The 25,628-nt window shown below is 47.4% G+C and overlaps 1 protein-coding gene across 4 annotated transcripts in view; it reads right to left on the bottom strand.

Annotated features, from left to right (window-relative positions):
* The window catches only part of LOC149335734 (constitutive coactivator of PPAR-gamma-like protein 1 homolog), a 39,231-nt gene extending 17,645 nt beyond the window's left edge, over positions 1–21,586 (bottom strand). The window contains exons 1-7 of one of the 4 annotated variants that reach the window (XM_089552334.1): positions 20,373–21,586; positions 13,324–13,488; positions 9,463–9,793; positions 7,391–7,491; positions 6,211–6,376; positions 4,803–4,921; positions 4,381–4,575 (exon numbers count right to left, since the gene is read on the bottom strand). In XM_089552334.1, coding sequence (XP_089408460.1) covers positions 4,381–4,575; positions 4,803–4,921; positions 6,211–6,376; positions 7,391–7,491; positions 9,463–9,793; positions 13,324–13,488; positions 20,373–21,008 — 1,713 coding nt within the window. In that variant the 5' untranslated portion in view covers positions 21,009–21,586. The remainder of the gene's footprint in view (positions 1–4,380; positions 4,576–4,802; positions 4,922–6,210; positions 6,377–7,390; positions 7,492–9,462; positions 9,794–13,323; positions 13,489–20,372) is intronic. The other 3 variants (XM_089552335.1, XM_089552336.1, XM_089552337.1) reach the window with 3 other exon arrangements.
* Between the last annotated feature and the right edge of the window lie 4,042 nt (positions 21,587–25,628).

Genomic DNA, 25,628 nt, shown 5'->3' with positions numbered 1-25,628 from the left:
TTTTGTCTCTTACAAGCAGGGTTCGGTGCTTTCATTATTTACTGATCAGTCCCTACCTTCATGTTGCCACTCAGTGACTAAGACTTCCACAAAAGAAGGCTATAAGCATGCTGGACTAGTTTATTACTGCAAAAGAAGCCGTTTTATCTTGCCTGCTTGAAGTTCCCGAGAACAGTTCATGCCTTTGACTGCACTGATTTGTTACAGAGGAGCACGGTTGATCCTTGGTAGCTTCAATTCACAAAAATGGACAAATACTTCAATTAATGTAGCTTCGAAACAAGCAAAATTTTCAGTGCACTGATTGTGAATTGGGCCCCGCTGAGAGTTCTCAGAGGCCTGTAGGTTTGCCGAGCTACAAAGCTAGGAGCGCAGCTGATGCACACTGCCAGTGATCAGCATGGCGCTGAAAACGTACGCTACAGAGTGTTGTGCACATAGTGATGTGCTTAGCAGTGGCCTGCTTGCCAGTTGTGGCTTGACTTGCGGGCCACGTGAACCATTGGCTGACCGCCCTTTTTGCGGAGTTCTGAGCTAGCTCTTTGGTCGTAGGAGCAGTGCGAGGAGGAAAGCCCATTGCCCGCATCTGCCGGTCTCTGTGCAAGCAGACATGCCCGCCCACCCGCGCGCATGCCCTCGCCAGTAGGTCTAAGGGCCTTTTCTACACAGCACTCGCCCCTTGCATATATGCTTTGCAGCTAGCCGAACCACTTTGTTGCAGTCTCCCTCAAGCGCGGCTGTACCGTAAAAACCCGCGTATAATACGAGGTTTTTCCCCCATAATTAGCGTCCTAAATTTCCGCCTCATACTATTTGCGGATCCGAACAAAAATTTTCAAAGTTGCTCGAAGTTTTGGTTTCGTTTTTGCGGCGTGGCTACGGCTTGGCTTTGCTATTGGCGCGTGGCTACGGCTTGGCTTCGTTACTCTCGACAAACGACGTCACGACGTCGCTTCTTTGTTGATCCGTTGGGTGCACCGGGGGGTCGCGGTGTGCCGTGCGCCTGTTGACAACGCACGCGCTCGCATGTAAGGCACGCTTCGTGAAGTGGATATTGTTTTAGAGAGCACAATGTCACGGTCTCGAAAACAGTACTCGGCTACTTTCAAGCGATTTTGGCTCCGGAGAACATCGGCAACGGTGCGGCCGGGAGGCAGTTTGGTGTCGTCGAAGGAAGCATTCGTGGATGGCCACAACAGAAAGAAGCCCTTTTCGCGTGCAGCGGAACGCGACAAAGCTTTCGCGGCCGCTTGATGGTTGTGTAAACAAACCGTTCAAGGATGCAGTCAGGCGGTGCTACGCAGAGTGGATGCGCTCAGGTGAGCCTGCAGTGACGCCGACCGGGCGGCTGAAGCGGGCTTAAGAAGTGCGGCATCTCGAACGCCCTCGATGGCACGGAAGATGAGTACATTTGGGATGATTTGTCGGACAAAGAAATGTCCGAAGAAAGCGCTACTGAAGAACAAAGTAATTGAAGTGAAGTGCGGGATGCGATTTGAATAAATGTCTTCTATGAGCTTGTGTTGCTCGTATTATACGCGGGTGAAACTTTTTTTCCCATTTCACGTCTCTAAAACTTAGCCCCGTATTATATTCGGGTTCGTATTATATGCGGGTTTTTACGGTAGTTTGCGAGTGATGGTGCCACATCCACGAAGCAGGTGGGAACCACCACAAGTAAAGTTGAAACGCCTATTCTAAGCGAGGTTGTCGACTGAGAGTCAAACACAACATGTCCTTCATTCCCAAATGTCTATTACCCATGTCTGCTACAAAAGAGGTCTGCTTATAATGGGTGAGAGAGGCCAGACAACGAAGTAAGCGAAAAACCATCCCTCATTCTCAATTGTCTGTGCCTCTTATAACGGGCTGAACTGTAAGTGGTCTCTCCTTAAATGGAACCTCAAGGGAGGAGGAAATATATTCCATTTACCAGGAGTCGCATTTACAGATAGAATAAACAGAATGGTTCACCAAGAGCACGAACTTTACTGCCGTAAAGTAATCAATGGATATGAATGTGTTTTCACACAGTGCGCAAATCTTTTTCCAAAGCAAACAAAATAAAAGAAAAAAAAACCCGACTGTATGATCCCGAACTCTACTTTAAGAACAGCTGATCTGAAATGGCCACTTATCGCAACAGTGAAAAAAAGCATTTAGATTTGTTTGCTTTAGCTCAGAATTTTTAAACAGCACAAAAAGATCAGGCTGAAGCAAGAAACACAAGCACGCCACGCTGTGTGCATATGTTTTGCTTCAACCTGGTCTTGTGCTGCTCAAAAATACTTAAGGGGGGAATGAGGGGATCGAAGGCAACTTTTCTATTTTTTGACTTAGAGTAATGAAATTTGGCAGACTGGCCCAATGACAGCTTCAGTAAGTTTCTTTTTATCATTGTTCATATGTTGTCCCCATGCTGCTTGCTTGTGGAAAGCCTAGCATGACAAAAAAAACAGGCTACAGGTCTGTAAATGCTTGTAATATTTATACTAAGAAATGTGGTGTAAATCAAGACTCTCTAAATTTTTGTTTTAAATTTCTCTGCCCCTTTTTTTTATAGGACACAATATGCACCTTATTTTATGTTTAGAATGTATCATGCTCTAATTACCATGTAATAAAAACTTGCGAGCCTAAATTGTAAATCTGAGACTGTCTTGACGCAAACCACATTTCAGTGATCACAACAAAACAAACGGGGCAAAAATCCACGCATCCCATGCTGTGCTACGCTTTCCACGAGCAAGTTATTAAGTTCAAAACAAACTTTCGAGAAAACATGCCTGAGAGTTCGAAGCTAGCACACACTGTCTATGTGTAGATGCCGACAAGTATATTTATTTTGAGCGCTTAAAGTTTATTTTTGGGTGAAATATTTGGGTACAACATAGAAACAGTGTTGGAGATGCCAAAAAGTGTACTTCTAAAAAATTGACTTTATTCGCGATTTTTACTATATGATCCCCACATCCCCCCTTAACCTTCAACAACTAGCATTTTTTGGTTCCGATGCTTTAGCTGTTAGAGCCATAATGAAGAGGTTGAGCAGAAACAATTCTGAACTTGCTCTTGCTGAGAGAAGATCTTGAGTATCTACATCTGCCATACAAAGCCCTTTTCAACGACATCAAACTTGTATGCTGCAGCACAATTTTCCTGACAGCTTCACGTGTAAGAAGATGACCCATGTTACCGAGAACTGCCAATCATGTACAAGAGGCATGACTCGCCTAGCAGCTACAAGATCAGAAGTTTCTTCTCATAATTATGTTGCTAAAGCACATGGTCAACATGGTAACCTGCAGAGTGGGACTCCACAATTACAGTAGCCGACCGATATTTCGGACTCCAATAATTCGGACTAGCGCGATATTTCGGACTTCGCTGAGGAACCGTCGCGCACCTCATAGGAATGTGTACATTTTCACGACCGATATTTCGGCCTTTGTGGAGTCTGAAAGTTCGAATTTTCAGACTAAAAATGCCGCCAACAATATTGTGATGATCGTTTTTCAACCGAAAGTTCATTATTTCGGCCTAATATAGACGCGAGCGGGCATCGCTGTCACAACCAACCCGTTTGCTGCCACCGCGAAAGGCGCCATCTTGGATTTAAACGGAAACGGACTGGCTTGGATAGGCTTGGCTATTTGTTCTCCACCGTTGCTATTCGAGATAAGATGCTCTCCATTGCCATCGAGATGCCCTACAAAGGGCGCGCGATCGCATGGAAAACGAACGGTATAGCGGAACAGCTGCAGCCCACGGAAGTTCACGGATTTTTCGGGCTGTTCGATTATTCGGACCATTTTCCGGGTCCCGCTGAGTCCGAAAAATCGGTCCGCGACTGTATCTCGTATTGGCCTCATCTGATAATTTTTTGAGCGGCTCGCTTGAAAGAGAAGGGTTGCAGAAACCTCCCTGTGATAAGGGCGCTTGCAACTGCTGTACTGTGTCACTGGCCCGAGAATGGCCTTCCTACAAAGACGAGCTAGGAATGCCATTTTTTGAGGTCCTTTTATTCGTAAACTTCTACCCAACTTTCAGTACACTGAAGCCAAGTTCTTAGCGTTACATTCACACAATTCTTTTTTCTTGTCCCGCGCCCACAAAGTAGGCCAATGCATTAAAATTGTGTGCTTTTCCCCCGCCAATTCGCATGTGCAAAGTTGACCTCTGCGTTACAATCACGACTGCAATAAATTAAGGTAAGTACAGTATTACCTCAGAAAAGTAGAAGAAATGGGAGAGTCAGTGCATGCAGTGCACCGATCTTTGCGGTCATGGAAATACTGAAAATATCAACCGGAGAACACCAGTTTTTCCAGCCTCCCATTTGCGCCTTTTCAATTCCAGGCCAACACCAGGAGCACCCACCTGGGAGAGCAGCTGGTAGATCCAGGGGGACATGAGACCCTTCTGGTGCCTCTCGCTGGCCGTGCGCATCACCTCGGGGGGCACCTTGGGCAGCTTGGGTGTCTCGGGCATGACAAAGGCCGCGACCTTGCCCTCTCCACTGGTCCCCGGTTCACCACCCGCGGTGCCTGGTGCAGCACCGCTTTTCTGGCCCTGCTGCCGAGAGAGAGAGGCAAGCATTGTTCGCGCCCAGGTGGAATCAGCACGAGTGTTTCGGTGAACTAGATGGAACAGGCCAGCTCTCTCATTTACAGAGGCATCGCCACTAAGAGTGCAGGCGTGGCATACGCATGGTGACCCAGTTGCCCAAATCTCCGGCTGTCAACCGTAACTGCACAATGCCCTCACATCAGAACAAAGTGCACACAGAAAACAGCGCTCACCTTGCGTCCCTGCCAGGACTTGGGGCTCTGGCGGCCGGGGCTGGAGCTGTTGCTACTCGACGAACTGGGACCCGGGGGGCCGCCGTTCACGTGTGCCGAGCCGTTCTGCTGCAGGACACCTGCACCACAAGCCACCCACCGGGTCTAAAAAGTTGTCTACGAGGCCTCCCTGAGGCCAACTGGAGACATCTGTGCTCCTCTGAGCGTCGCGCGTGCAGGGAAAGGATAAGTAAGGAAGCACAACAGCTCTGCCTAATGCACAGAATTGGAGTGTCCATTTTTTTTCCTTTATTGGTTCCAAGCAGGAACATTTCCGTTATGGTGCAAGATGGATTCTTGTCTTGCTTTTTTATATAGCTTTCTAATGCAATGTGCATTTTTTTATACTTTGTAAAAGAAGTATGAGGCTTGTCTGAAGGCTGCCTGTATATGAAACGCCACACAGTACACACCAGAGTAATTTGAAACTTAAAGAGCGTGCTAAGGCAGCATTACCGATGCCGGGTCAATCTTCACGAGAAAAGACAGGAGTTAAAATTTAAAAAGAACATTCTGCTCGAAAACTTTTCCTGCAAATGGTTGCCTGCACATATTCGAAAGTGCAGTATTGATAAAAGGGAGATTAAAAAAAACTTCTAAAGGAAGGGCACAGAGACAAAATTATCACTTCTCCTGAAGACCCGACAGTCAAAACTGAAATTTAGACTTGCAAAGAAGAATAATCAGCAACATGTTAACGACACAGGAAAACTTTTGAGTTGGTTCAGAGCGTTCTCCCAAAGCAGCACTAAAAGCTAAATGGGACAAAGTAAGGTTGTTTCCGAAGTGTGTGTGTGTGTGTGTGTGTGTGTGTGTGTGTGTGTGTGTGTGTGTGTGTGTGTGTGTGTGTGTGTGTGTGTGTGTGTGTGTGTGTGTGTGTGTGTGTGTGTGTGTGTGTGTGTGTGTGTGTGTGTGTGTGTGTGTGTGTGTGTGTGTGTGTGTGTGTGTGTGTGTGTGTGTGTGTGTGTGTGTGTGTGTGTGTGTGTGTGTGTGTGTGTGTGTGTGTGTGTGTGTGTGTGTGTGTGTGTGTGTGTGTGTGTGTGTGTGTGTGTGTGTGTGTGTGTGTGTGTGTGTGTGTGTGTGTGTGTGTGTGTGTGTGTGTGTGTGTGTGTGTGTGTGTGTGTGTGTGTGTGTGTGTGTGTGTGTGTGTGTGTGTGTGTGTGTGTGTGTGTGTGTGTGTGTGTGTGTGTGTGTGTGTGTGTGTGTGTGTGTGTGTGTGTGTGTGTACCTCATCACTGTGCCCTATCTAGCTTTCTGCAAGTACTCCCATAAGAACACTAATGTAATGATTGTCTGGGCCTAACTGGCGCTGCAGAGAAGGCCAGCGCACCACTGCCATCTCCACCAATGGGAAGCGGCCACCACGTACCACTGGCATCCGACGCAGCAGGGCTGCTGTCATCTTCGGTGCTGTTCCGACGCAACACGTCCAGCGTGTCGGCCGGCTTGTAGGCCCCGTTCAGCACACTGCCATTGGCCCCCGCTGTTGGGTAGCCACCACCCGTCGCCTGGCGGTACGCCGTTAGACTCGACAGCTGCCAATGAGACGGGCCTCAGTCAGCAGACAGCGGGACATCTCGCACCACTTATGAGCCCTAGGTCTCTTCGATTTGGCAGCACCAGCTGCACCAGGGGTGCAGCACCGTCGTCCTCGTTTTTCCGGTGCCACACGCGCCCTCTGCACTTTTCTCCTCGTTTTGTCAAAGTGCAAGCCTAGTTCTGCACGAGTTCTTCGCTGCCTTGCACTCGGTCTGAAGGTAGTGCTGGAAGTAGTGCAGCATGGCGCGCCTGCACTTGCGCCTTCGTTTTGCCAGTGGCCGGTGCGCACTAGTGTATGGGCTGTATCTGCACTTGTTGAACTGGCGCTGCACGCTCACGTGACCGCTTGGAACCGCTGCAGAACTAGTACAGCCAGTGCAAGCCAAATCGAAGAGACCTCCTGTTTGCAAGTGCTCACCGGGTGCCCGCACAAACGGCAGGTGACAAAGATGTTGACACGGGTGCGACTCCAGACCCAAGTGGCTACAGTGAGCATCCTACAGAATCCACAGGGGGCATACATGATGTGGGAAACCACAAGTACAGCCAAAAAGTCAAATCTGCTAACCAATACCCACAACGGTCAGCTGAAGTGCAGACTGGCAATATGATCGGTGAACGTGAAAAAAAAAGTGGGCAATAGAAACAGCTCAAGCCAAGGTGAGACCTGGTCTAACTCCAAATACTGAGCAATAGATTTTTATCAATGCCCAAAACCAGCTTCCAATGGTAAGACATATCACAGCCTCTGCCACCTCAATTATTTCCGGGCATGCCATTCCAACTACATCTATAGCCAGTTTTGTGCCCTTACAGCTACTTCTCACACTGCCACAGTTCTTCCTCAGAAAGACTACAATGCCAGCTCCTTTCAGTTGTCTTGCAGGACTAATGGGAGCTACGCTGCAACTTGCTGTGAAAGCAATGCACGCTGTTCAATCTATGGATGCAGTCAACCTGCCACCACATGAAACAAACAGGAGCAACAAGCTAAAGACACTTGCACCTACCTCCCTTTCAGCCGTCTCAGAGGCAAACTTTGAAGGATCTGCTCGGTGCAGTCCGTCCTCTCCAGGCGATGACAAGTCCAGGCTCGGCGAGGAGAGGTCAGCTATGCACGGGTCAAGAGGCAAAAAACCGGATTTTGGAAACGTGAGATTGCTGGCAGTGAAAGGGCTATCCTACCTAGCAATGGTTTACACGCACACTACAGTCCTAAACTCAGCAAAGTACAGAAGTGTGATGTCATTAGCACAGAGTTTATAGAGTTTCAAGGCATAAAGCAGCATGCAACACAAAGCAAAATCCCCATAATGAAATAATGAAACCGTTTTTTAATTTTATGTAAACAGTTTTTTAATGGATGGCATGGCCATCCATTAAAAAAAATATGGATGGCCATGCCACAGCAAGCAGAGTTTGCCGAGCGCTTGCCATCGTGCATTAAGAAACCAGATCGTCGCAAGTCCGTTGTACTGTCGGTCCCGCCCAAGTACTCTCATCAGGTGTGCAGAACCACTTGTAATGCAGGTTAACTACTTCACCCGAGGCCCATTAATTGAGTGGAACCACCTTCTAACCAGTTTAAGATGCGACAACTATTCGCAGCCTGTTTGTTGTTAAGGAAGGACATTGGTCTCAGAACTATTTCCCTTATTTTTCATTTCATTTCATTTCATTTATTGAAGCCTTAAGGGCCCGCGGGCATTACATAAGGCGGGGGCAAGAACAGTGTGTAGCATATGGTACCAGCTCAACAAAAACAAAAAAGCAATGAAACGAAACAGAGCAAAAAAAAAAACCATTGAAGCAGACAGTAACACAGGATCAGATTATTTGATGAAGCCGAATACATTACGTAAGACACAGTTTATTCGCTAATTCAGTGCGGAAAATTGCTCGATCTGTGCAAGAAACAATATTATCAGCTATTATCAATATTATCAACAATATTATCAATATTATTAGTCCAAACCTAATGAAACTGCACCACCTTACTCAGTTTTTTATACTGATTTCAACGTTAAAATTACCTTTCTCATAAATTAGTTGGTTCTCAAGATAATTAATTTTAATTAGTCATTCATTAGTACCTCAGTGCAAAAAAAACTGCTCAATAAAAAATCATTCTTAATCCATGGCTGCATAGTATGGTGAGTAAAGAGTGCAATAATCAAAACCATTTTTCCATTTTACCTCATTAGTAATTTTACAGCACTTGGAATATCAACGTTCAAGATGTGAATGTAATGCATTGATAAACTTTGCGAAATTATAAATTTTTGAAGAGCGATTGAGCAAATCTGCTTCGATTACTGCACACACTGTGCCTTCAGCTTCCCTTAGCAAACAATATGACATCTCTATCTGTCCTATACGTTGAGATATCGACCTACTAAGATAGCCAGATGTCCAAAATTTTCATGCCATTAAATTGGCCGCTCTTGCATAAATTCTGCCGACACAATGATTTGAATTTAATATTATGGTCGAAATGATGATTTCTTCAAAAAAATGTAGGTACAGTTGGAAAATAATAGCTTTAAATTCCACAAATGTGACTTTTTGAAAATCGATTTTTTGGTCATATTTTGGTCTCAAAGACCAGTGTCCCCCCTTAAATTCTACGTTTTACTAGCCTGGCCCCGACTTGCAGCCCTTGTTGCGCTATTTTCCGACCCGGCATGTATTTACTGCATTTCTCAGCTTTTGTGCTAGCAATTTGAAACATTTCCGAGCTCTGTCCTCTCCTGTAATATACACATACCCAAGGGCAAATAAATAAACAAAAGAATTTTGTTTGTCGGGGTTTAGTCCGAAAGCGACTCAGGCTATGAGGGCTGCCGTAGTGAAGGGTTCCGGAAATTTGGACCACCTGGGGTTCTTTAACGCGCACTGACGTTGAACAGCACACGGGCCTCTAGAATTTCGCCTCGCTCGAAATTCGACTGCCGCAGCTGGGATTGAATATGTGTCTTTCGTGTCAGTAGCCGAGCACCATAACCACTGAGCCACAGCGGCGGCTCAAGAAGCACGCAATCGGTTACACTTGAAAACATTACACAATGGATGGAACCCCTACATTTCCCATTGACGGCGGGCTGCTCAGAGATGGGTGGCAGTGCCGAAGAGGACGCAGTTCCCGACGGGTAGCAGCCTGACTCGTGGCGGCGACCCTGGCTGGAAGGGCGGTAGCGCAGGAAACCATCACGGGTGCCGTTGAGGTAGTAGTGCACGCAGTTCTTGAGCCGCTGCACCTTCTCGCGGGGCGCACCGGGGAACAGCCGAGCCCCCAGGGCATCCAGGTCTTCGGTTGAGGGCAGACCCCGCACAAACTCCACCACTGCTGGGATCAGAGTCTCAGGGGGGATTGTCTGTGCACAAGAGGGAGGTTGGGGCTCAGGACTTCCAGTCTAGAGGTGCCACAAACCACAGAAGGAAGGTATCAGTTCCACACGTAATGCATAAGACTCACTGAAATGGGGTCACTGGTCTTGAAAAGAAAATTTTATTAATTTAGTCATAGTTATGAAATTTTCAGGGCACATGTATTTTTGTGCACTGATTCTAGATATGTCATTTAATTCCATGTAAAAGAATTCCTTGAGAACTTATGCACTTTTTATGCAGTATTTTGCAGAGAGTTTTGAAGAAAATTTGCTGCAGGAAACTCGCTGAAATGTATGCCATTGGGTTCTCTTGACACCAAGGAATACAATAAGGGTAAAATTATCATCCTGGCACTCATAGAACTTGAGTAATAGGGTAGTGAAGCTGCCACTTCAGAAACAGGAATACACACTTTCCTTCTCATTTCTGAAACGACAACTTCAAAACTCCATAACTTAAGTTCTACGATAGGCAGGAAGACAATTTCACCCTTATTGCATTCCTTGGTGTCAAGAGAAGCCAATGGCATACATTTCAGCGAGTTTCCCGCAGCCAATTTTCTTCAAAACTCTCCGCAAAATACTAGCATAAAAAGTGCATAAGTGCTCAAGGAATTGTTTTACATGAAATTAAATGACATATTTAGAATCAGCACACAAAAATACATATTCCCCGGAGATTTCGTAACTGTGACTTCATTAATAAATTTTTTTTTTTTTTCAAGACCAGTGTCCCCCCTTAAATGGGCCAGTCGCTGTGCCCGTGCAGGGAAAAGCAAACCGGCACATCACATACTCAAAAATTGCAATGGTAGCCTACATACTTGCGGAGTATATGCGTAAGCAAGAAAAATTTGCTGCTACAGCCAGCCACACCACATGGCATTGAGCAAAGTGAACTTGCTGTGCTACATGAGATGCCACTACTACAGTTAACCTGGATGTAACAAATTTCCATGCAGCAAGTTCTTCAATATTATGAAGTTGCTCAATTCCTCGATGCTGCCCTCAATGAATCATGCGCGTCTCTGAATGCCATGTAATGACTGTTGACCATGATATAACTAACTCGCTATGCTGATTGTCTCTTAGCTAGTGCCGTGTTGCTTGAAATTTGGCCTAACCATGCGAAAGGTTCACAACAATAAAACAAAACGCTAAGAGAGGAACGTCTGCAACAGCAGCAAGCAGACGCAGTTGATGCAACGCGCTGCGCGCCAGCACCATCACCGACTCTCTGTGGTAAACACAGCAGTTCCTGCAATTTCTGTTTCTGTAGCATCCAGTGGTGGAACTGGCAACTGGCTTCCTGTAGCAGCTTTTGTAGCAGAAGAAATCGCAGTTTGTAGCAGCAATTTTAAGTTTTGTAGCAGGAAAAATGGCATTTTGTAGCAGAAGTCGAGCTTTTGTAGCACAAAAAAAAAAGCTTCGTACCAAAATTTCATGCCAAAAAACGTTATTTTAAATAAAGAAGCTTTGTTGTATTTCTGGAACAGGCATTTGCTCAGACGTTTTTAGCAACCACAGCCATGCAAGAGCAAGCTTCAATCCCAAATGCAGCTTAAAGTGCTTGGTTCCTTAAATATAGCTGAAAATAAACAAAACAGGAGGTTCTCCTAAAAACACTGCCGTTTTTATTCAGAAGAGCGACATAACGAGATGCTCAACAGAACTATAAAAAATGATACCGTTCATAAAACAAACTTTCAGGTACTATTTCTTCCCTTTTCTTGATCACTCCAGCTTAGACAGTGCCGCTGCGAGCTTTTCATGTCCATTCTTCAGAAGGGCTTGTCCACTCTCAACGACTGCAAAATGTTTAGACTTGACACCTTTTGTGAAAAGCAGCTCAGCATTGGTGATCATATTCCTGGCCAGTCTGATCTCTCCTTGTACCTTCTCTTCATTCTGACCTCTCTTCTGGGTGTCTTTGTCCTGTACATCACAGTCTTGTTTCGCTTGTTTTGCACGGGTCTCTTCTCCTGCATCCGCCTCCAACCGTTGCAGCTGACGCTTCCGCTTCCCTTTCACCGCTCTGATTAATCCTTGTGTCACAGGAATGGCAGCTGGATTTTCTGCCCGATATAAGTTAGTCATAAGTTTTGTTGCCTTTCAGCTTTGACAAAGACATCGAAGACGTGAAGTGTCCATCCACACAGGCAGTGCGCTGACAGTGGTCCCGTTGTTCACCTTCGGTTGTGTTCGGTTGCAAAGCAGCGATGGCGATGTGGCTGCCGGCAGATGCGTTGCCGGAAGACATCAGTTTTGGTTTCACGGAAATGAGTTTCGGTTTCGTTCTCGGCAGAGTTATTGGAGTTATTCAGAGATATTTCGGCGCAGGCGTGGCGCAAAAGTAGGCAAAAAACCGATTTTGTAGCAGCATGTAGCAGGATTTCCCATTTGGCGCAGTTTGGCGCAATTGGCGCAGCAGTTCCACCACTGAGCATCCCACCAAGTGGCATTACAACAATGCACGCTCAAAAGCAGCGCAAAACATGAGGTCATAGCAAAGAAGAGATGGGACAAGGTGCGTGCGCCAATCGCCGGTGCTCAGTTGCTTGAGCGATGTTGGCGTCGACAGCTGACTCACGCTTGGCACAGGGACAGCAGAGAGCACTGATAATGTTAGACAAAGACGCAGTGCATTTCTTAGGTCAGTGACGGCCAGGCAGCCCAAGAAAGGGAGATATGAAGGAAGGGGCTTAGATGTGGGTGGTCTGACACTTCCGCCTTCCCCACTTCCTTCACCTCACAAGTAGCAGCATTGTGCGAGTCATGCCAGAAATGGTGGCAGCTGCTGTCGTGGTCACATCACCAATGTGAATGCGAAATGTTTGTTCTTACAACTTCGAGCAACCGGGCTTACTCCAAACAGTTTGCTAAGAGGTGTCACCTACTTTTTTTTCTCTCTCTCATTTTGGTTTCGCTCCTGCTGTGCTTTCGAGTCTTTGGGCAATAACTCCATGAACGACAAATTGCAGTTTTTTTGTAACTTCAATATATCCAGGTTTAACTGCGTACACATTAAATCCGCAGCATTCAAGTAAATTCGTCCGAAAAGTGCTGCGAAGGGAAGGCTACTGGTTTGACATTACATCTTAGATAATTTGTAAGGGCGACTGATGCTTCCTGAAATCAATGTCCATAGAGTTTGCTGGAAAGTTCCTCCACAAAACTTTTAGAACACTGTCTGTAAAAAGCAGACAGTACAATGTAACCAGAACAGAAAACTGGGCAAGTTGGAACGGATTCATCTTAAAGATTCACTTTCTCTCGTTCTGTGTATCGCGCTGCTTTAAGATGAACAATGTAACCGCCTGTGTTCACACTAGAACAACTATTGCATTATTAATTTCTTTCATTCACATGAACACATATTCTCTGAGCATAATTCTTCGTGTACATTACTATTTGGCGATTACATAACCAAACAGTAGCGGATTGCAGCAGCAGCAAAAATTCACCATGCACTGACATGACATTGTCAAAAATAAAGACTGCCATCGCAGAATACGGCTTCACGGGGGAAAACAGCGCACACAGTGTTCACTCACCTTGCCCTTTGCGTCGGGGCACAGGGAACGGTGGAAGGACGCAAGGTCCTCTTCCGACAGCAGGTAGTTCCCAAGCAGTGCGGCGAGCACGCAGAAGCGGTTCGGGTGGAGGTCCAGGCCGCGAGCCACTTCATCCAGAATGAACTCCCGCGTTTCCAGGGAACCCTGCACGGGCACAGAGCGGCAGAATGATGGCTCCGTCAACAAGGGGGCAACAACAAAGCCAGCCCGGGGGACTGATGTTGGTCAAGTTCAGGACAGAGAATAGAAGTGAAACAACCGCACTCTTGTTCCGAACTGCAAACAACATTATGAACAAAGCCCACATGCTGAAACATCTACGCACAGTCCTAGCTCACGAAGGAGGACAACACTACTTTGTTAATGCTTATACTAGCATAATGAGCAAAAATGGCTTAATCAAAGGCAACTGCATCTTAGTGAAAAGGCTTAGGATGGCAGCCCATCCATACCCCACTCTTGTGATTCACTATTTGGTAACTGCCCAGTACTCTTCCCATTTCAGACTTCACTCCTGTAAAGTTGACACGGGGTGCTTGCAGTTTGGTTTCCCGAGGGTTCTGTGCCAAAATTTTAGCACATATCTAAAGTTTAGTTTATGGGGTTTAACGTCCCAAAGCGACTAAGGCTATGAGAGACGCCGCAGTGAAGGGCTCCGGAAATTTCGACCACCTGGGGTTCTTTAACATGCACTGACATCGCATAGTACACGGGCCTCTAGAATTTCTCCTCCAAAGAAATTCTGCTTAGATTATTAGGTGTGAACCAGCAAATGCCAACCAATCTTTATTTCACGAATTAAGGATCAACAAAAAAGTAAAATAAAAATCACGAATCTTGAAACTTCTGGAAACTGTTCGAGAAACCACAGATCCATATGAATTCAGTGTAGGAAGATGTAAAAACATGCTGTTCTTAGCCCAAGCAAAAGTAAAAAAAAAAAAGAGAAAGTCTCAATAACCCTCAAATGTAGTCCTGAGAAGTTATGGATGGCTTGGCATTTACCTGCTGCACAGTGCCGAGGCAAATACAGCATGGCTTGCTTGATATTCTACGACATCAATGTGAAGTCAAAGATAAGCTGCAAATTCCGCACGCAATACAACACATTTTATCTGACCACAGACAGACTGGGGGGCATGATAAATAATTAAAAAAAAAGAGAACTTCTCGGAAAAAAAAAAAGGAGCAAGCCAATGTACCAAGTGATCGCACCTTTATGATATGGCACTTGAGCTCACAGTGCCCGCATTACAAGTGGACCACAGGCGCTTTTTCCTCCTGAAGTTGGTGAAATAATTTCTGATTCAGTGATGGCTTCATTCAGTGGGAGGCATGCCTAGTACACAAAATATAAAGCCTACCAGGAGCAGTCATGAAAACTCAATTTTCTCGTTATTTTGTAACTAAATTTCAGAATGACTTTTGGATATTATGAGGCAAGAGGGAAACTACTTGAAAACCACTGTCCTTTTCACATGTAATTATGGAGCAATCAATAAATTAATGCTTCAACTTTGTTTCCTCTCATGCTTCTCATGACTACATAACATGCACAGCCCAGTCGAAGTTGCAGTGAAACAGCGGAGAAGAACTGCCCTGCTAAGCTAAACATGGAATCTCATGAACTTCCGCCATTTCTAATCAAGCACTACCAGGAGATTAAGCAAAAAAAAAAAGCATGCAAAGGCATCCACAGCCTACATGGAGCAGACAGGTACACCCTGGACAGTCACACAGAGGTAGGGCAAGGACTAGATCCAAATGGGAAGCTCACACTTTGGAGCAGAGACAGAAATACGGGATTGTCGGCCGAGAGAGATGGCAAGATGAGGAACGCAAATGCAAACAAACATGGAGACAAAAGGGAAAACAGGGAAAGCAATGAAAGCAGAATGAACAAGCTCACTTCAATTACTTACTCAGCAAAGGCTATGGCAGCCACATCTTTCCGAATGTAGCGGTTTAATCAGGCGGGAATGAATGACGTCCGACATACTGTCGCCATTACAGGGTCTAGTAAATTTCACTCCATCCCTGTTGTTTGCAATTTAGTGCCGATGATGTCACCAACAGCTGCTGTGCACAGGACATAACAAAGACGACCCATGGTGCGCAACACTGCTCGCCTGCGACGCGAACATGCCGTTCGCCTAAACTATGAAATGGCCATCGGCTCTCTGCATACAGCAGCTGTTCATTTCAATGCGAGCAAAAGAAATTGTGTCCACTGCACAGCCCACCAAGAAGCACACTAGGCATCACCTGTAGGTGCCACAAAGGCACGTCGAAAACGTTCTCGAATACTTAGCGAGAGAAGCGAGGGACAACGGGGAACAGAGAACAAGTGCCAAAGGCGGTCCAGCCAGCCCAAGCTGTTACCCCAGTGAACAAGCTCTTGCTTGACAAAGGTATCTTTGCCTAGCATGAAGAAAGTATACTTGCAGAGAGAAATACACAAATTTTACAAAGTGGTACATGCTATGGCAAGAAGCCGCTACACACTGCTTCACTCTCAGCGCGCAACACAGTGGTAAGTAGCGAGCATGCATAACTGACACACTGCAACGCATCATTTAGACTTCTCAAGGCCCCAGTGAGGGATAGAACCAAAACATGGCGAGGTATAAAAAGAAGTGCCCAACAATGCAAATCCCGAAACTTGCACGCTGTCCCAAGAAAGATGCTTGCTTTGTAGAGGTGGCCAAGGGGTTCCCTCAAATTTGACAGACTTCAGAGTCCTCTACTTTGCACTGACGATGATGTACTACTATTTTGGGCACGAACGTAGCCAGCGCAAATGGGCGCAATAGCTTTGCAATCGTAGCACGCCATGTGTGATACGGAGCATACAGGGTACCCGAGAGGCATGTGCAGCGACCCACCAACCTTCTTGCAAATGACTAGCCCCCCCACAGCGTGGCATAAAATCATTACTCCCAGCAGGAGAGCTGGGCAGGCAAGTGCCAGGCACTGCCCTGCGCCGACAAGCGTATATATTTAGAAGCATCGAGATCTGGGCGAGCGTCGCCTGTCCCCCTTCTCGCACGAAGGCAGAAGCAAATCTAAGTGAGCACGCCGCGTGGACTGGGGGATTTAAGAAAAAGGAGCAAAAGCGGAGAAAACGCGCAGTCGTCCTCCGTGCCGGGGACGTGGTGCCACAAAACAGCACGAGGGCAAACTGCCATGAGCTAAGTCTGCACGTTCCCCCCCCTATCCATCCAGAAAAGTCAACCTTCTCCCTGAATTTGTCTGCACTAGCTGTTTCTAGACAGAGAAGCACAGCGGTTTGTGTGTACAGCAGTGATTCTTTCTCGTCTCGAGGTTTCCTCGCATTTTTCCGGAAGAGTCACCAGGCAGACTACGACACAGCTGACCACGGCTGTTGCCAGTGCATACAAATTCGTTCCAAGATACATAAGGCCCTACTTTGCTGCCTGCAGAGACATCTAAACCCTGCAAGCACACATGGTGCAGCAGAAGAATGGTTCCAAGAGATATTAATGATCAGTTGTTTCGAAATAAGGGCAATGCATTATTTTTTTTCGGTGACGAGACTGTCACTTACTCGTCGGCAAAAGTGGGAGTACAGGATCAAGAAACAAATGAGGACCAGCTATGCCTTCTTGTAAAAAAAATAAGCTACTCTAGAGCACTTTAATCCAGACAGATCGAGCGTAAAGTGATCACCTCCCTATTTATTTGGACTGTACAGGAGACATCCCAGTTCCGGGTTTCAGAACTGAAACAAGTGCTACGGCAAGCAAGTATTTGCAGCATTGCCCTTGCGGAAGAAATTATTTCTCGAAAAAAGTGACTCCAAGAGACAACGAAGCCCACAACCACACAGGCACCATACGAGGCCCTTGTTGGCTGTCTCTTTTCCACTTACAACCCCTTATTGCAGATATCGGAACACACTCTGTGAACAAACTCCCTTTAAGAACAATAAGATTAGGAGACTTGATAATGTTGAAGCCTCAGAGAAACCATTCCTGAACAAAAGTGATTTTCTCCCACAAGTTTTAGTCTCCACATGAATCAGTAGCAGTTCCGTCTAAACAGCTACCATTTCATCAACCGTTCTTGCACTTACATAATGACGTCTTGGAATCAAATATTTCTGAACCCTCCATGTCAAGTTAACCACCTGCATCGTAGACTCGCGGTGACACAATTCACCTAACACCTTGGGATCCTGACGTCCAAACGAAATATAAAGCTGTACATCAGGATATATTTTACGTCCTAAGAAGGACATAACTCACCAGTACTGCAGAGCTAAGCAACAGCAGCAATATTATATTGTGAGGCTTCGCCAAAGTTGAGCACGAGCACTTTTTCAAGTTTTAAATCCGTACCAAGCAGACTAATCCGTTTTACAATACAGTGAGTCATGCTCCAATGAAAATAGCTCAAATTGTTTAAGTGCCGTAAAAGTTTGTAGTGAAACATTCAAAAAGCTGTTTTACTGTTACAAAATTCCTTAAAATCAAGAATCCGCCCACGCCAAGCCTTTGTTAGCAGTAAAGAATGAAGTGTTTACTTCACATACATACATCCACCACAAAAGCGGATGTGCTCACAAAACGCGGACCGACTGCCCTAGCAGCTGTTATCAGGGGAAAAAAAAAACGCTTGTGGAAAAAATTGCTGTTTTAGGTAATTCGAGCATGAGGAAACCTACATGCTATCCATGAAACAGGAAATGAGGAATCTGTAGTGAAACTAATACATTGCTGCCTACATCCGCAATCAAAAAGTAGTACGTTCCTTGTGGTGAGCGAAAAACACTCAACATTTTGCCTGCAGGATTACTGCACGATACATCAGTCATGAGCTTGATTAAATGCGTTCTTATTGCAGTCAACGCACTGTCACTTTCTCGCACCCGAGACCACTGGGCCACAAAACAGGTGTGGAGTAACACATCTGCCTTTATTTTTTCCTGCGGGCTACTTCCGTGCCTTTCACTGTGTTACACCTGATATATGAAACGGAGTAGGGTCAGCCTTAATTTGACATCTTTTCAAAAGTCACTAAGTCAATGTCAGTAAAAATTTATTTTCTGTTAGTGGATGATTTGAATTTGAGGTTGGTTGGTTAGTAACAACTTCATTAGTCCCACTTCAATGGTACCTTTACTTAAGAAGGTAGAGGGAGCAAGAAAAACAGCTGCCTGATGAACTGGCTGACAGGTTCTTTGACTGCAGCAACTATAGAATCTTTAGAAGCTGCACACTTGACGCTTAAAGCATAAAGGCGCAGTATTACGAAAGGACTCGCGCAAAGTGGAATGAAACTGGTCGATAATGCACAGCAAAGCCATGTCATAAGCTTCGCAGCCTTTTTAGACAAGACCATCATCAGGCAAGTATTAGCATTCAGAAGAAAATCCTATCAGAAAGTTATTTATCCTGGCTCTGGCGTTTCAGGAAGCCAATTGGGGAAGGGCGCAGAATTCTATATGGCTGCTGTCTGCCTATCAGCACTCAGGAACTAGGCATACCATCCTTGTCACAATCTTGGAACACAAAGAGGCAGTGAGCCAACAATGCAAATATCAAATTCCTATCTGGTGAATACCTCAGCCACCTGGGCATGTCTGGTGATTACATAAGAGGTTTATCTGCATGCCACAATGGTCTCACCACTTGAACAAAAGTGCAGGTGTGCGCACGAAGGCTGAGCAATGCATTAAATGTACGCCGCACTCTTCACGTCCTATCAGCAGAGAAATGTGGTGTCATTTCAGTACGAGGGTTCTGGTAATCTAATCATGTAGGCATTGGCAAATGTTACACAACATCCAGAGCAGTTAATAAGTGTGTCAGGTTATGTAGCGTACCAAGGTTCAGCTTTATGCCCCAACTTCCGAGACCACTTATGTCATTGCTTCAACGTTAATGTGCCAGTTCGAGCGCTCGCTGGCAGCGCCTTCCGGGACAACGTCCGACCCCCCGAGTCATTTCCTCATTAAGAAGGCCCACAACTGAGAGACAAAGACGCAAGTCACTGGCCCTCGCCCGGCGTGCCAAACTTTTGCACCTGCAAGCCTGCGCGTGAGGTGCTGAACGAAGCTTTGCACAACATGTCCGCCTAGTTGGGAAAGCGCATGCAGATACCACCGACTCGGCATCTGTCGTAGGCATGCCTATTCGCGAAATGCGCCTCTTTCCCAAGGCTCCAACTGCGATCCGTAAACACGGATGACGCTTCCAGTTCCGTTCGGGGGCTGGGAGCGTTTACAAACATGCCTCGTGAGGATATGGCACTTGCACAAGGAAGCGATTGCACAACGTACGCGCTATTTAGAAATGACAAGCCTGTCGCTACCGCGCAGGTAGCTGCGGCGATATAAGCTTCAAAATATATTTTCTGATCGCCACCACTGGTTTAAGCCGAAAGCGAAATTCAGTTCAGCCGATCCGCGTTCAAGTGGTATCGGCTGCGGATTACCAGTGGGTGGAAACGAGGCATCTCCGTCATGGAGCCTGACACCAATGAATGAATGGCGCGGCATACTTCCGTCGGAAAAGTAACACAGAAATCGTCATTCTACAGCTACTCCTTTTTGCCTGCTCACTTCTAACACGTTGCCACCAACTTCATTCAAAACACGCAGCAGCAGATGAACGTCAAGAGCTATCACTACGGCGAGACTTTTGAGACGCGCAGTCTGAACAAGCAACATGTAGGCAAGAATGCGCAAACCAACTATGCTCTGTCAGGATAAAAGACGCTCTATAGCCACATTTTTGGAAGACGACTGTTTGTTGGCGCTAAAAACAGGTCGATCGGCGCCTAGCGTCGTTCGCAGCTCATCAAAAGAGCGACAGTTCCGGGAATGGATTAGGCCTAGCTCCAGCCGGCTCGCCGCCGCAAGTGAGGCCTACACAGTTACTACAGTGCTCCGGTCAGTGCTCACGGCGCGTCCGGCGTTCGCTCGCGAGCCGAATTCCAAGCGCGCACGCAGAAGCCCCGCGAGGCGGGTCCTGCGCGAGCCCCGCAGGGGCTTCTCCGCTCACCTTGTAGGTGAGCTTGAGCTGCGCCGATGAGAAGTAGCGCGGCGGGTCGAAGATGGCGTACTCGGCGTCCTCGGCCATGAGCCCGTGGAAGCCGTTCTCGCGGCAGAAGGCGATCACTTCTTGCCGGTGGTCGTCCATGCTGCAGAGCACGGTGACGTTCAGGTGCCGCAGCGCCATGCGCAGGCAGGTCCTCAGGCAGACGGGCGCTATCCACCACACCTTGGGCGGCGGCGTGGCCTTGGTCGCCACATGCTTGAGGACCTGGCCCACTTTGCGCCTCTCGGCCTGCTGCTGACGGTGCCACTCTTCGAGTCGCTGCTGCTCCAGGCTGCCGTTGAAGAACACGGCGAGCTCGATGTTGTTGTTTTGGATAGTCTGGATGAGCACGGAGAGGAACTGAACCATGCGGTTCCACTGACCGCCGCACACCCAGTCCGAGAAGTAGCCCCCATAGAGCCGGTCTAGGCAGCACTCGCCGTCCACGACTAGGCACAGCCGGTTGCCGGCGGGCACCCTCGGGTTTCCGCGCCCGGTGCGGCGGACCGCAGCGTTGCGCGCAATCTTTAGCAGATCCACGGGAACGCAGGCGCCCGGGCAGTTGGCCTCGATGAACTTCTGTAGGGCTTGGATACCCATGGTTCGTTCCCTGAGGCGCCGATCGCACAAACACTCACGCGCGCGCGCGGACGCGCACCGGCGAAAACGCACTACGGAACGGAGCGACGCGGTGCCTGGTGCCGGTCAGCGGCCATCTTGGCGACGACTAGTCGACACCCCATGTGGTGGGAGCGATCTCCCGCCGCTGGGACTACACCCACCTTCGGCGGAGACGGTCGCTTCGCTGCGGCAGGAGCCGGCGCCTCACCTATCCGTTGTCTTCCGTGCGCTGAGAGACGGGTCGAACGGAACGGATCAGACGGAAGGGTGGCCCCACACGATTTACGAGCTTTTTCCTTTCCTCCGATCAGTCGCTGGCGGAAACGAGTCGACGGCTGCCCACTCACAAACCGCGACGAGACGCACGCACGACCGGCAGCGGGATCAAGTTCAATGAGCGACGCAGGAACGCCGGGGTCGAGGGTAGATGACATTTACCGCCGGCCGCCGCGGCGGGAATTTTGTCGCATTTTTTTGTTGTCGCTGTCACTCGGCGATGATTGGCCACACGTGTTGCGCTCCCGATTAAACTTTCTTAACAGTTCTACAGATTACGATTCTGCTCTTGCGTTTTCCAGTAGTAACAAAGGCCTCAATATTATTCTTTTTGATTCTTTGTATGATTGTAGACGGCGCTAGTAGAAAAAGGTTCTGGGCGTGTTACTTATTTTAGGGCAGATGGCGCCACCAAACCAAGCAGTAGAAAATGACGATAAATGCTTGTTGGAGGGATGTTCAATTTCTTTCACTATCCCATATGAGCACGGCAGTTCGATTACCGCACCCTTCACGCCTTCCCGACAGAGGTATGTCGTTAAAAACAGGGCTTTATTGATTGGACATTTCGCCTTCATCGAAATTCAGCCGCCGCGGACGGGATCGAACCCGCGTCTGTCGGGTCAGCAGCCGAGCTCCATAGCCACTGAGCCACAGCGGCCCCCGCGAATTTAGGAATTACCGAATGCGCACTGGCGCGACCCGGTGGCAATGATTCGTGTAATTATATATAGCTTAATCAGGCTGCTAATCAACAAAATATATGTTTTTGTAAAGTGCACAGACGCAGAGCTCACGCTGCTGCCCTTGTCATAATAACCCGCCTATTTTGTCATGGAACTTTATGCCTATAAAAGCGTTTTTGAATACTCTGCTCGCGCAAGTATCTGAAAATCAGCCCAAAGGCGCTTCCTTTAAAAAAAAAATCAAATAAGTTTCAGTTCATTGAGTTATTTAATTAAAGAGTACTTTTTTTTTTTGCTTTACTCTAGAGAACACACTGCCACATTGCCCAGCAGGCGTCTGTGCAATGGAGATACTGAATTAAACGTAATAGCTTAGTGCGAGTGTTTTTGCTGAGCCGACTTTGAGCGCAGTTTTAGCAACGTCCCGAAAAAAAAAAAGCAATGGCCTCGTGATCTAAAATTTTACATCGCGCATTTGCAAAATATTGCGCCAGCTTCATAAGCGTACGCGGGCACGTGCGAAGAGATTCGTATACGCTTCAGTACGTCCTTCCCGGTGATTACGCATTTTCCTGTGTTCTCCGATTTTCTCTTTACTTCCTTTCCTGGCAATCGTAATGTCCCAAGGCATTGCTTTCAGCGAAAGCTCTACTCTTCGCACTACAACTCCCAAGGTCAAGTTCGGCGAGCGTTTGACCTTGAACCGGTGGAGCGGAGGTATGGCAGTGATGTCATACCACGTGACTCACTGTGGAGAGCCCGCACCTCTCCACTCGGAATACCCGCAAAGACCCCCTCAACAGGTCTGTTCCACTAGAACATGACCATCGAAATAATTTCAGGGTTCGACTGCCGCCGCGGTGGCTCAGTGGTTATGGTGCTCGGCTGCTGACCCGAAAGACGGGTTCGATCCCGGCCGCGGCGGAGGAATTTCTTTGGAGGAGAAATTCTAGAGGCCCATGTACTGTGCGATGTCAGTGCACGTTAAAGAACCCCAGGTGGTCGAAATTTCCGGAGCCCTCCACTACGGCGTCTCTCATAGCCTGAGTCGCTTTGGGACGTTAAACCCCATAAACCAAACCAAACCAGGTTCCTTTAACAGCTATCGCTGTAAAATGAGTTAAAAATGGGTGGGAGGGGAGGGGGGTAAATCCAGATTTAGTCTACAAAAATTGCCTTTGGTCTGTGGAGGGACGAAATGTGGCAGGATATGTTTCGTGCACAAAACCAACAGGAATAGCGCGGAGAAAGTCTGCAGCATAGCAGAAAACAAAACTCAAGTGAAAAGCCCCCAGGCGCTAGCCTGACAATCCAAAAACCACCGTAGTTTTCCCTACTAAGGTAGATAATCCCTGCTGCATTAGATGAGGCTTAGAGAAAGTGGAGCGATCAATCGTCCGTTGATAATGATCAAAAATATGTAAGTTTACGTATTTTAACGCGATGGCGTTATAGGGGTTCTGTTCAGCGGAATACCTGGCGTTGTCGTTGTCGTCGTCGGCGGCGGCATGAGCGAAAAACTGCCCACCATGGCAGGTGGCAGTTATATTAATGATTGGTCGCGAGAGGCTGCTCGGGAAGAGTACCTATGGGCCTCACAAGCACCACCGGTGGCTACATTTTAAACAGCCGTTTTAAAACGTTTTGCAGTTTTTAACGAGGTGGCGTTAAAGGACCCACTGTCCAGAAAATTCTTCGTCGGCGTTGTGAACGAGAAATCACGATCATGACTTTGGCAGGTGGTGCCCAGAGAGCTAAGTAAGAGGCGCAGGTGGGCCACCTAGGTCACGTGACCTTGCAGCGTCGTCACAACCTGCCCACCGGATGGTGAGCAAACTGCCCAACGTGGCAGGTGGCAGTTAAATTAATGATTGGTGATTGGTGGCTAGGAAAGGGCAACCTGGGCCGCACAATGCCCGCCGCTGGGAGCACCTGCCATCGCAGGGCAGTGGCGCCACTGCGCCGGGAAGAGTACGAGGGCTCCCAGTGATATATGAATGTGAAGTAGAGAATGATGTTCTGTATATATGTGCATTAACTCGTTACGCTATCGCGTCATAGCCTTAAGGCGGAGCTCAAGAGTCCTTTCGAATTTTTTTTCGGTCCGGCCAAGGTAAACGGGAGGGGGGGGGGGGTTGCTAGGCGGATGACTGTCGTGAAAACTGCGGTGGGCTTGGGGCAGGGGGAGGTTCCTGTGACTCTCTATTCGCACCCCATCCCTTGGCTACCTGCCTGCCACGCCTGCCTGCCTGCCACACCTGCCAAGGAGCCTACAAGTGCCTATCGCTGTACCTTGCACCCACATAAGGCTCCCTCACACCACAGGTAATCACTCTTCGAGGTGGCGCAGTGGCTAAGGCGTTACGCGACTGCGTCGGGCAGGTGCACGGGCTAGTAACCCGGCCTCGGAGACTGTCACCCAGGTTGGAGGATGGGTACGAAAACGCCCGTGTACTTACTGTACGGGTACACGTATAAAGGGAAGACTGCCGTAGGACTCCACTGCGGAAATAGAAAAACTGTATAATAACATAACTCTAACTGCGAAATAATACAAATAAAATGAAGCTAATAATACTCTAACTGTAAAAATAAATTATCCAATGTAAAATAATAACTAATAATAGTGCAACTGTAAGATAATATCTCTAATGTAAATATTAGCTTTAGCGTAGTGTGTGTATACTGTGATCGCTTACCGCGGCCGCTAGTGCGCATGCTCAGATGGAGGCATCTGCGCATACGCATTGGCGGCTGGCGGCCGCGGTAAGCTCAATGCGGAGGTTGGCGGGCGGGTGGGTGGTGGAAGCTGGTTCGTGAGGGAATAATTTTTTGACTGCGGGTGTCCGCAGGCGCGCTCAGTTTTTCTGCTTCAGCTGTATATTTCTTTTATTAGTGTAGTCATACGATACTCTGCCTAGAGAGCATCCAGATGGATGGCCTTACAACGTTCAATGAAACAACACATGTCGGCATAACAACGCAATGTCAGCAGCGCACTAGCATCGCGTCAGTTAAGGCGAGAATATACCGCGTGTTGCGAAATTAAACGCGCGCCGTAGAATGCTACTCCCACAAACGAGGTGGCGCCACCGGTGCGATCGCTAACAAAACGGCTGAATTTCGTTCGTTGTGGCTGCAGACGATGCGAATAAGCGCCTTTTTTTATCGATTCAGGCAAGTAACCAAAACGAATGCAGCTAGAAACAATTTTTCCCACCAAATGCCATTTCTATGCTATATTTGAGCTCTAACAATCCACCCGTTTAGCTGAGAGAAGCTTTACTCCCTTTTTACACCCATAAGGCGTATTCGTGTTTAGATCCTCTCGCGCATTTTATGGCTCCTTCGCGTCAGCAAAAAAGTGTCCGCACTTTTGTCCGCAAGATTACGCCGTTCTCTGAAGATAAATGTGTGAAAGAGTGATAAAATGTTGCCGTGGGAAAAATTTGGTTGATGAAGCGTAATTAGTTAATTAATTAAACACGAAAAAATACACTTAAACGTCAAAATAGCCATGGACTTTGATATAGTACATGGACGTCAGAACAGCCACGGACGTCGATATAGTGCGTGGGCGTCTTGCTTTCGCATTGCTCCAATGCGGGCCGTCGCGGTGGTCTCAAAGTTTCTGCAA

The sequence above is a fragment of the Amblyomma mixtum genome, chromosome 7, assembly GCF_055824585.1.
Source record: "Amblyomma mixtum isolate Tamu chromosome 7, ASM5582458v1, whole genome shotgun sequence".
Taxonomy (NCBI): Eukaryota; Metazoa; Arthropoda; class Arachnida; order Ixodida; family Ixodidae; genus Amblyomma; species Amblyomma mixtum.
This window is presented reverse-complemented; position numbering and strand designations above follow the sequence as displayed.